General features: G+C 43.8%; 1 protein-coding gene across 2 annotated transcripts in view; it reads right to left on the reverse strand.

Moving 5' to 3' along the window:
• Positions 1 to 3,517: 3,517 nt before the first annotated feature.
• The window catches only part of si:ch73-374l24.1 (protein kinase C alpha type), a 150,043-nt gene continuing 141,497 nt past the window's right edge, over positions 3,518 to 12,063 (reverse strand). For both annotated transcript variants that reach the window (XM_036552176.1, XM_036552175.1), the window contains exon 17: positions 3,518 to 5,189. In XM_036552176.1, the coding sequence (XP_036408069.1) occupies positions 5,025 to 5,189 (165 nt within the window). In that variant the 3' untranslated portion in view covers positions 3,518 to 5,024. The remainder of the gene's footprint in view (positions 5,190 to 12,063) is intronic.

Here is a 12,063-nt window from a genome sequence, read left to right on the forward strand (position 1 = left end):
AGATCTCCTCCTGCACCTGAATAATGCAGACTGCATCTACACTGTTGTGTAACATGCGGTTGAGCTCAGAGAGGACGCCGTGTATGAAAGGATGAAATCCAAATGCACACATTTTGAACCAGAATATTCTCAAGAACAGCTGAGATGTAGACAGGCGGGCAGAATCTGGGATTGGATCCTCGCAATGAAATAAAGAGCAATGTATCTGGAGGCTTACTCAGGACTGATGTCGGTTAGCCAGTTATAAAACCCTCTTTGAAGTAAAAGTGGTCTAGTTGTGTTTGTAGCCACATGACATTCTAATGAACAGATGAACAGAACATCCGGTTTAATTTTATATATATTAGGATTATTTATTAGGATTTATTTATTAAGTATTAGTGACCATGAACCAATTATGAAACTCGTAAAATTTTCCTGTATCACAGAAAGTAGAGAGAGTCACAAGTGTGATCCTATGGTCTTGAGTATTTCATGATCATGGACTGTTTTCTGTACTTTTTAGAGAATTAACCCATTCTTGTCATTTAGCGGATGTTCTTATCAAGAGCCTATATCTTACATAGAGCCTACAGTTTATACATGTACCCCATTTACACAGTTGAATATTTACTGAGGTATTTATGGGTGAACTACCTTGCCCAAGGATACACCAGCAGTACCTTGGAAGGGAATCGAACCAGCAACCTTTTGGTTAAGAGCCCTGCTCCTTACCACTCCCTATACCGCCACCCTCATTTTTTACATGGCAATGTCACAGTGATGGGTACATTCTAATTCACTTCAAAATCCAGTGGGATTCTAAAGTATCTTCAAAATGATGTTGCACCAGCCAATGTGTACAGGTTGCCCATTTCCTTTTGTGGTTACATCAGGAAAGCATCACATGACATCAATCAGCATGTTACACACAGCAGCTTAAAATGTCATCCCTTTATTTGTGCACAGTATCCTTCAAACAGCAATAAACGGAATACAGCGCAAGATGCTGAACAAACAGGAGGAACACCAATTAAGGACAAACAAAGGAAAACCTTCAGGGGAAAGAAATCATAAGAAGAATAACAACAACAATAATAGATACTGTTACAAAATACAATATATTCTCCCTTTTAGCGTCTATGGGCATGTACATAATATACACGGAGAGTAAAGGCTTCATGCATTTGTTGGTATTAGGGAGGGATTTAACTGCAGGGAAAGTCAAACTGCACTATGTCGGTTATCTCGGCCAAACTCGGACCACCTCTTATAACTGCTAGGGAAAAAAAAAACAGAAAGGAAGTGGTTTACAGTTGAATAAAACAGACACAAAACAGGTAGACAGGGGTAACCCCCTAAATGTACATGATTTAATAACTAAATATTTCAGATTAGCATTTAGTGTAACAGGAAATATATGTAGTTATCAAGATCTCTCAGTTAAGAAAGGCGACATTCCACATTTGAAAAGGAGAAACTGGACCGTTTTACTGGTGATAACAGAGGAGGAAAAGAAACGATCACCTTGCCCACAAACAGAGGCATTCTAATGAGGCTTTGCTTAAACTGCTAGACCTACACACCCTCAGGAAAGACATGCATCTGCATTCGAGGAGGGTGTAATTGCACAAGCAAAGGACCATGGGTAATGAAAGGATCCTTGTGTTCTCTCAAGCCCTCCCTTTAAGCCAGCTTCACCTCACCATTTGCCCTTCATTTCAGATTACACAGGTACCAGCGACAACCTAAGCAGCTCTCTTTCCAAAACGGGTTTTATACTACCTTACACAGTAATGTAGTGTTTGCATTTTCTTTGAACACTTTTTTTTTTTTTTACAATTGCAGATCCACAACATAGAAAAGTCTTCCCACAAAAGCAAATCAACACTGACACTTCCTTGATTATTCCATCCCAGGGAGATTTTTTTTCTCTATGTCAGACAACCAGAAGCACCTGAAATCACTTTGCAATAAAATGGAAGTAATGGCTTACAAGTCCACTTTTATTTGCTCACAGTGAGACGTGTTCATGTTTGGTGCTGCTGATACTTGTATTATTATGTTGGTCTTCTTCTTCCATTCAGTTTTCTGTACATAACTCCTCCTACAGCCTTTCAGTTGCACTTTGGAAACTTGACCAATACCTTCAGCTAGTATGGGATTGCGTTGCTTGTGCTTTTTGTGTGAGTATCTAATTTTTTTTAATATTTAGGATTTTGTCGAACCATCTCCTGATGACAAACATGGAAATTACTTTCAGAATTTAAACGTTCTAACTCATGCAGCCAGTGTCACAATGGGCCTGCGACAGCAGCCACAGATGCAGACTATCAAAGCTAACTACTACATACTACCATGCTAGGCTTTTTTCAAGCAAGCAAAGTATTTCCTCAGACTTTCCTTTCTAGTTGCATCTGCACCTAAGTGTAGTCTTAATACTATACTGGTGGAGGAAGTTAGAGAGCCATATTAGAGAGTTGCATCTGGAAACTGTCTATATCAGCTACAGAGCCATGCTACTCTGTCTGCTCAAGTAGTTAACTGGTTTGGCACAAGGGAGGGAGAGTGGGGACGAAATTAATTGAAGGAAATTATTATAAAAGTAAATACTCAGCATGCCAGATATGCATCTCATTTGACTTCCTCTTGTCCTGATTAGGTCTGCTCTGGAACTGACTAGATTTTCTACAGCCTTCATTAAATCTGTTTTGGTCCCTATTAGATCTACCCTGGTGATCATGAGATCTGCTCCGGACCTGACTACATTTTCTCTGGTCCTCATTTGATCTGTTACGGTCCTCATCAGATATAATCTGGACCTCATTAGATCTGCCGCTCCCCCCCCCCCCCATTCCCAGTTCTCTGAACGCTAGAATTAACAGAACAACACAACAAAACTTGTGGCAGAAAGCATGTGACGAAGCAATCCATGCTATTACACCTGGCACTCTTAGACTCTTAGAGGCTTTTTCACATGCACTGTTTCTTCTTCAGTTTTCATGCACATAATGAAAGCAAAAAAAAAAAAAAAAAATGTACCGAAAAAATGCCGATAGGAGCACGGCGACTACGCATTCAGCCAGCTCACATGTTGCAGTCAAACCCAGACATGTCCAAAAATACCAAATAACTAAAACAAATATCTGATATCATCCTGCGAATGTTGAAGTCTCTTAGACAGTTTGTTAGGCTCATACCAAAGATACTAAAGACTTGAACAATTGTAACAAAGGTATATTTAGGGTAATTTTTTTGTACATAGAAATCTTCAGCTACCTAAACATCTTAAATGCACATTCAGCTCTTAGTATAAAAACTGCAAGTTGCTAAACTCTGAAACAGCCTCTTTGATATTTACAAAACTGTTAATACACTGTACCTTGTTAGAGTAAACATGTTAAATGAACACATGAAAAGATGCATAACAACACATGAAGCAAATAAATTACAGAAATAACAATCACCCTAAAAACATTTTAAAATTCCATAATTTTAATATCTGATTAAAAGAGGAATTCCATAAAATAATGCTCAGGTTTACAATGTTAGAGTGGTATTGTATTTATGTGAATAGACTGCATTCAGTTGGAATATAAGCATGCAACATAGAATTGCATGGTGCATAAGCAAACAGATGGACATTCCATTAATTAGATTAAAATAATACATCCTCAAAATACATGTTTCACTTCCCAGCAACAGGGAGTGAAACTAGTTTATATTGTAAATATATTTCTTCAATAATTGTTCCTTCTTATAATAATCATAGAATTAAGTTGTTGTCTCTGCATGACTTTAAGTCACACAACTTATTTTAAAGCAATACTGAAATTTGAACATTCCCTGACACTAAATAAATTGCTGTTATAACTCTATAATGCCATATTTCTGTGGAAAAGAGTGATTATGATTTGTATGTCTCTTTAAAGACTCCTGTAGTCATGACATGACTTTACCTGGGGACCTGGATTTTTGTAGAAAATTGAGATATAAAATTCCATATAATATTTTTACACTTCATTTGGCACATCTAAAAGAATAATATCCCATAAATTTCTTTTCATACACAAATTTTATAAAGAGCAGCTCTGAGGAGATTCCACTGGTTTGTGTATGTGTGTGTGCTTGTCGTGGGCGTTTTTCTGTTGGCATGTGCAAATGTGAGCTTGTGCGTTCAGGCACAAATTCATGTGTGTGAGTGTGTACGCATGTGGGGGGGGTGTCATGTAACACATCTGAATATAAAAGGTAAAAGGTCATGCCCCTCCCCTGCTTACTTCACTGACCAATCATGCAGAAGCTATAGCGAGGAAGACATCTCTTTCCCCTGAAGTGCTGCACAATGGCAGAGGGAAGAAGATGCCACCCCCCTCAGTACACACAGTTCTAGGGGGAATGAAGCTGGAACGAAGAAAGAAAGGCGTGGGAATTCTGCACAAAAAACCCAGCCCCCCCCACACACCACACCAACGCATACAACCATTGCAATACTGAACAACCCCAGATATTTCAGGCAGATATTTATTACTAGGCTCCAAGGAGGGCTCCCTGATAACCTAAGCATTTGATTGACAATCTCAGACTAGCTGCTGGGAAGACCGGTTCAGGATCTGATTACCACAGGGCGTGACAAAGCTGCCGAAGATGTCCTGATCAGCACTGTGTCCACGTCTCAGGGTCGTTTTTCTGTAAACCGAGAGCACTGACTGAATAAGAACCTGTCATCTCGAGCGTCTCTCTCCCCAACGGCTCGAGCGCAACGGCCTTGTACGAATAAAATAAGGAACACGAGCAGGACTGACTTTGAAGTGAGCATTTGGAAGCTAGGTTTTTTTTGCCACATTTTGCACAGGGGTGAGAAGGGGAGGTCTTCCTTTGGACTTGTGCTGAATTTGGCTGACTGTTTACAGAAGAGTGCTGAAAGTTCTGAAGAACGTACTAAGCTTTGTGTTTCATGTTACGCAGGATTCGTGGGTCGGTTTTTCTCGGGTTTGGCGAGCGCTCCTCCCAGCGTGTCGGGTCATGCCGCGCCGCTCGGCGCCTCATACGACGCTGTGCTGGGAGGGGTGGACAAACTGGGGGTTGATGTAGGAGAAGCCGGCGAACTCGCTCTGGTCGATGTTGGCGATGACGAGCTGGTCGGGGGGCGTCAGCATGGGCTGGGTGCGGGTGAAGAACTTGTCGAAGTTTTCTGCCCCTCGGCCGCACTGCAAAAGAAGGCACAGACACAAGAGCTAGTTTTTTTCTGCATTCAAAGAATGCATTCAAATACCGAAAATGTATGGGTTTTGCTGACTGAAATTTCATGCCTCTCCCGTTAAAAAAACACACACATGTATGTAATGCAGCACACACATCAAGTTTGAAGAAAATCCAGAAGTGAGAACATGAATAACAAGTCTGCATTTGTAAGCCATTCAATTGAACACATCCTTGCCCCCTCCGTTCATTTGGTTAAACCTCCAGCAAGGCCCTGACTGTTCAATACAGCCAAAACCATTCATGCCTTTTAAATCTTGGAGAACTAGAGAAAACTGGATGCAATAACACCATGCTATAATTTTATAACCGTCAGAAGCTCCACTGTGTTTAATGTCATCACTCTGGATCTGTGGTGATGTGGCCCCAGTCAGCACTTTCCTTGAGTCAGTTCTCTTGGGTCACTTCCTTAGGGTCAGGTCCCTTGGGTTCCTTTGGATCAGTTGCCTTGGGTCAGAACCATTGGGTTCCTTTGAGTTAGTTCCCTTAGGTTAGTTCCTTTGGGTCAGCTCCCTTAGCGGTAGTTCCCTTGGGTTCTTAGACAGGCTGTAACATGTTGGCAGACTCACAGCACCATACTTCAGCATGTCCAGTTACACTATTCCTATAACACAAACTGATATTTAACAATACATAAAGCTTTCCAGAACACAGTGTGCCTGTACTCCCTGTCCCCGACCTTGTCATCCAATCCGCTCACTCCATCCGCTCTGTGTAAGAAGAAAAGGGTGCTGACACAAAAATAACCTTCACCCCAACACACAGGCACAAACACACACACATAAACAAAGAGAAACGATGTGTAAATATGGAACATATGATTCATTTTTCCACGGTTCTCAATGTCTCGCTACGTCTCAGAGTGGAGAGAATGTTTTGCCTGGCATTTCTGAGAGCCCAAGGTTAGCATCTCTTTTCCAGGTAATGCATGGTACCATTGATCCCCCCTGCGCCCCCATGCAGGTGAGAGGCTTTTCGCAGGCTCTCCCTTTGAAGGCGGGAGGGTCACCCTCGCTCTCGAGCCCCCCAGGGGCGGCCCCTCTGGGAAGCGGGGACCCTTTTAAGGCAAAGCACAAAGAGCTGGGCGGGGCTCTGTCTGGGTTGCGGGGCCCCGTGGGGGGGTGACCCCCCTTGCAGGCGCGAGTGCGGTGTTTTCCAGATCAACAAAGGAGGCTCAGACAGAGGCCTGCTAAATCTTTCATGCCCAGGTTTTTTAGAAGCAGATGCCGCCCTTTGTAGCGCTGCTGGTGTCTCACGCAGCGGCAACCTAAGGCCTAAATACAGAAACCGCCTCGCACAAAACGAGGCTCGCCTCTCATATAAATAAAATGAACAAGGGACAGAGCAATAGAGAATCCACAATACAGACATACTGTAGGTATAGGTATGTAGGTAGGCCCTTAAGATGCACTCATCAAATCCTACGCTGAGAGACATTGCTTCATAGACGGCATTGGCCTGAATGTAGGCTGGTCTTGAATGTAAGATGTAAGGGTTTAATATTTTATCAGACAAAACATCTAAAAGAAAAACAATCAATCAAATAATGAGGGTGAATATTGTTTTCTTATTCACCACAAAAGGTGTCAAAAATCTGGTAGAGCTTGTGTTTGTAATCCAAGGTCTGAAATCCAATATGTCACCAAAATCTGATTTAATATTGCGCAAAAACCAAACAACAATTTATTTTACAATCAATAATGAAAATGTAAGTGCTGCAAAGTTTCTCACAGTGTCTCATGTGGCATCACTTTCACATTTTTGGTGACACCATCATTTTTAGCAGCATAGCAGTTTTTTTGTTGCTTCCGATTTAACTACCGCGAGCTTCAACGTTTCTCCTACCTGTGTCAAGATCCCAGAATGCACAAGGTTGTTTCTGTATTTGTAAGACACTGATTGCTGTTGAGAATCTCATTAAAGAAATCAATGTCTCTTCTCTGTGGATTCCTACCTACGTACATGCAAGGAAACACATTCATTTATACAGTTAAGGTTGAATTGTTCTTAATTGCCCAGCTTGTGACCCACTTTTTCTGACATGGTCACTGTAACTATTTATTTCTATGCTGCAGAAGTAGGAAAACACCACAACAGCTGAAAGTGCACTCCATCCACTGGCCTCACTTTCACCAATGGCCACCTTTCTCAACTTCGCAATTTTGACTAGTCCGCTAATATAATATGGTAATATGGTATAGTATTTTGCAATGTGTTTTTGGGGGAAAGAATATCCACTTTACATTCGGCGCAAAATGGTGTGTAAAAAAATGGTTTGACAACAACACTTAATGTTTTATTGAGACATGATCCTCTCTTATTTTGAATGCCTCTGAAGACATGGTTTCATATTTCTGATGATGCTACCACTTTCCCTCCAACAGAGGGTAGTGAGAAAGGAGCAGCCCTGTTAAAAGCTATTACAATGCGAGAGGGACCATGTGATGTCTGAGGGGCGGGGTGGGAGTACAGAGGGCTTCTCCCGCCCTCTTTTTTAGCTGCAGTCGGTCCTGTTAGCTGCCTCCCACAGCAGGGAGACTTCAGGACCTGGGACAGCACCGGCCTCACAGACAGGCACCTGCCCAGCTGAGGCCAGTTACTAGTCTGCTCTTCTAGGTATGGCTTGTTGTCTTCATTCAGCCTCTTGTAAAGGAGGCCTATATGCAGCCTGAGGGGGCTGGTCATTGTGGTTTTGGTGCTGCTTAGTCTGCTGTGGTAATTTTTGTTTGCTGGTTAATGCTATGTTATGTGCCTTGTTTTGGTTGATTTTGTAACCCCTGAAAATAAAAGGCTGCCAGCCAAACCACCGCTCCGGGCTCTTGTTGTGCTGTCTAATCACTGCCTGGCACAGTGGCCACTCTTGTCACCCTGACAGGATCACTGCTCTGCTACAGCTAAAAACCAGCTAAACATTTCCAAACATACATCAAAATACATTGGCACGACAGAGTTAGAGTTAGAATTAAAATTCAGCGCAGAGCCACCAGAAAATGGTGTATCAAAATGCATTCACAACATAATACATTATATTTATTACAACAGCTTTTGTCCCAAAATGAAATTGAATTTTGTGAAAATGAATTTTAAACTATTTTTTATTTCATGAGGAAAGGTTCCAATGGAAAACAAATACCCCCCACCCCCACACATTTCTTCCACACAAACACAGACCCAGGAACCTGTTGGTTGAGGCAGGTCCTAGACCTCTCCCAGCAGGGAGGCAGAGAGAGGTAGCAAGAGGATGACAAGCCAAGCCCCCTCCCTTTCTCTGTCTCTCTATCCCTCTCCACTTTCTCTCACTCCACCTCTCTCCCTTGCTTTCTCTCTCTCCCAGCCCTGTCTCCTCCAACCCCCCAATCTCCCTCCCGCCATCTCCATCTCCTCCTCTCCTTCTTCCTATCCCTCTCCTCTCTCTGGCTCAGCGGGTTGTCCTGCTGTGATCGGTTCCTGTCGAGCTGCCCCTTTTGATACATGCGTCTCTGACTCTGCAGCAGAGGTGAGGGCGGATCCGGCCACACTCACTAAAGCCGCTGCAGCAGACACATGGAGAAGCGTCTGTACAGGAGAAGCGTTCTGTACAGTACTAATGCATGTGGGCTGATTTCCCGATTGTTCAGTGACCCCAGTGACCTTGTGACCCACAGGGTAAGAGGAAGCCTCTGGGCAGGACAGTGGCTGGCGGCGCGCACACACGTGCACGTACATGTGCACATGTACACACAGACAGACACACACGCCACATATACACACACACACACCCACACACACACACACAGGCCTCCTCCCCTGGCAGCCTGCGGTAATCTCCTGCTTTTCTCCTTTCTCGCCTCATTAGTCACTAACCAGTCCGTGGCATTTCCACACATAAGCAACACCGCTGCCATGCCAAGCAGCAGGACTTTCCCGAACCGCTGTTTGACCTACTTTAGGCTACGGGCCACTGTCATCAGGAGTGACAGGAGCATTTCTGAGATGGACGGTGACCCGGACTCTGCACGGCAGAGCACAACAACAAAACCGGCTTCACCCTGCCAGGGCCGACTGGGTCAGCCGGGGTTCCCTCATCGCCACCATCCTCGGCCCCCCTGACTCGTCACGCTGCTATGGGCCGCTGCTGTGATATCAGGGGGATGCGCTTATCCACCATTCAGCCTTCGCTCTCCTGGGGCACGAAGGGACTTACTGCAGTATTACGCCCTGGAGCTATTACATGAGCGCAGAGAATGTAAATGGTGAGACAGGCCAAATGATCCCGAATCCACAAAAAAGGGTGAAAAATGGCTACGAAGGCAACAGAAAACAGACAGATATCTTTCAGGAAGGGTGTGTGTGTGTCGCTGAAGACACCCTGGGTCCAGACACGTGCCATCACCCTGCTGAGAATGAATCTTCTTACCCAGCACTGGGAAGCCCAGGAGAGCCTTACTCCCTGTGTTTCCCAAACCCAATCCTGAGCACGCACAGCGTCTGCTGGTTATCACTCCAGCTGTGCTCTCAGTTAATTCAGTTCTACTGAGACGTTAACTGCATACTGATGTAAAACTCACATTACGTCACAAGCATCGGGCGTTGTTCCAGACGCGTTTATTTTTTGGCAACTGTGCTGATTCCTAAAGGACAGAGGTAAAAGTGTTCCTGTAAGTTTATTCTCTTCGTCTTTAGCCCCTCAAGCTGGGTGATCACAAAGCAAGGAGAGTGTTGGTGGTGATGGCAGGGGCAGTGTGGAAAGCAATAGTGCCGAAAATGGAATGCAACTTTTTTATACCAATACAGAACTGTGATAGGTGTGCATCTGTTTGATACTGCATATGTAGTATGTTTGTATGTATATGTGTCCGGCTCTATACTATGCTGTGATCACCGACAAACACAGCTGGGAGCTCTGCTTTACATTGAGGAGAAGGGATACACTGTTTTGAGACCCTAATTTTTCAATGATCCAGTTGTAAGAATGGACCGATTGCTTGTTTATGAAGCCAGGAGAGGTGTATTTATCTTTAGGGGTTGTTGTAAAGTACAGTGGGTAGGGAATTCAGTTTAGGAATAACCTGAGGATTGTAGCTTTGAGTCCTTTGAGTCCTGTGAAAGCTAATATGTTAGTCAAAAGAACAAAGAATGTTTGCCGCGCTCTGCTGTTCCTTGAGAAACGCACTTGGATTGCTTTGATAAGCATGTGGCTACATATATGAGTAATGTGATAAAAAAAATGAAAGCTATGTATATTGCACTGAGTAAGAGAATATGCCGAGCAAATAAATAATTTGGGGATATGTCTACCTTTTTTACAAGTTACTGGAACTTTACAACTACTGCAAGATGCACTGTCAGCAAAGGCAGGAGCTTCAGTTGTGCAGCTTAACGTTTCAGTCCTGTTTGTAAGTGCAAGTTTGTGATGCATATTAAACTGCATAAAACATTTACTCTTTCAGAGCGGGCGTCCCCTTTAAATGATGTGACAACTCCTTTCACTGAGTCACTGCCACTCTAAGCAGCTCCAGACGGCTCTGGCCAAAATAAAGAAGCCCTCCACGTATCTCTGTGTCCCATTGCACAGGACGGCAGTGTAGGTGAATTTGCGTTAATATCCCGTAATGACATGCTAATGAATGCCGCGCCCTGCTAATGCAGCTTCCCGAGTCAAGGCAAGGCCGCCACAGCTTAATCCCATCAATGGAAAACACTGCAGTGATTATAATGTAGGATCATCCTCTGCCCCACTCCATTCTCTCCAGTATACAGAGCTGTAATCACATTATAAACCCATTCGCTGAAATGAAAAGTGGCTTGCAGATTACTTAACCAACAGTTAATGTCTAAATTACGGTGTTACATTTATGAAATGGCATGCAGATTGTGTATTGCAGGCTGCACCAAATGGGTACATATTAACATGTGTCCAAAGGTATGAAAGTATATGTAAGCACCATAACGTAATGCAGTGGAATGGAGCAGAATATTCTGAGAACTAAAAACAGCATCCTGTCATGTGCGACAGTATGTGCAATAGGTTTGGCAGGTTCAGCGTGACATTGTGATCCATACTGCCTCTCCAAGCTAGGAACCCTAAGCCTAAATCACATTGAGCTGCTGTGGCTTGGGGTGGGGGTGGGGTCACAATGAAATCCAACGACAGGTACCATAGTGCCCCACCCTCCATCCCCTGACTTCATATCAGATGACCAAAACAGAGCACGAACAACGAGGAACATTAACCATTGGATGACACTGGTTATGTGCTCTCCATTGGACCTCTGGTTTCAGCATCCATCGGCTCCTCTTGTGAGTTGGGCCCAAACCCCAACCCAACTCCCCCAAAAACAGGCGCTTCGGGTCCTGTGAAAGCTAATATGTTAGTCAAAAGAACAAAGGATGTTTGCCGCGCTCTGCTGTTCCTCGTGACTACAATGCCCAGACAGAAAGCCTCCACTCTTTATCAGCCTGCTGCTCTGAGCACAGCTTCCAGTTCGTCCCTTTTGAAGTTAAACCGCATCTGGCACGTGTCTGTGTTTTAATTACCTTTACCCAAAGTAACACTCTGAAATGCCGCTGAATGTCATAATTGGCAGGCCTTGAAACGCAACGCAATCATTTGTAATGAAGGGGCTGTTCTCCTTCTGTTGAGCCAGAAGCTTGTTAAATTCACGCAAACAAACTGAGGGTAAGTAATAGAACAGGTTTTAAGAAACCTAGGGATTCTTACATGGTACAGATGAATAAGAAAGAACAAAAGGGATATCAGAATCGAGTGAAGTAAATGTCAGGCCTGCAGGACACTGGATGGAAAAACAGCTGTAGGGCAAACACACAGACAGCCCGTGAGGG

This window comes from Megalops cyprinoides, chromosome 19 (genome assembly GCF_013368585.1).
Source record: "Megalops cyprinoides isolate fMegCyp1 chromosome 19, fMegCyp1.pri, whole genome shotgun sequence".
Lineage (NCBI taxonomy): Eukaryota > Metazoa > Chordata > Actinopteri > Elopiformes > Megalopidae > Megalops > Megalops cyprinoides.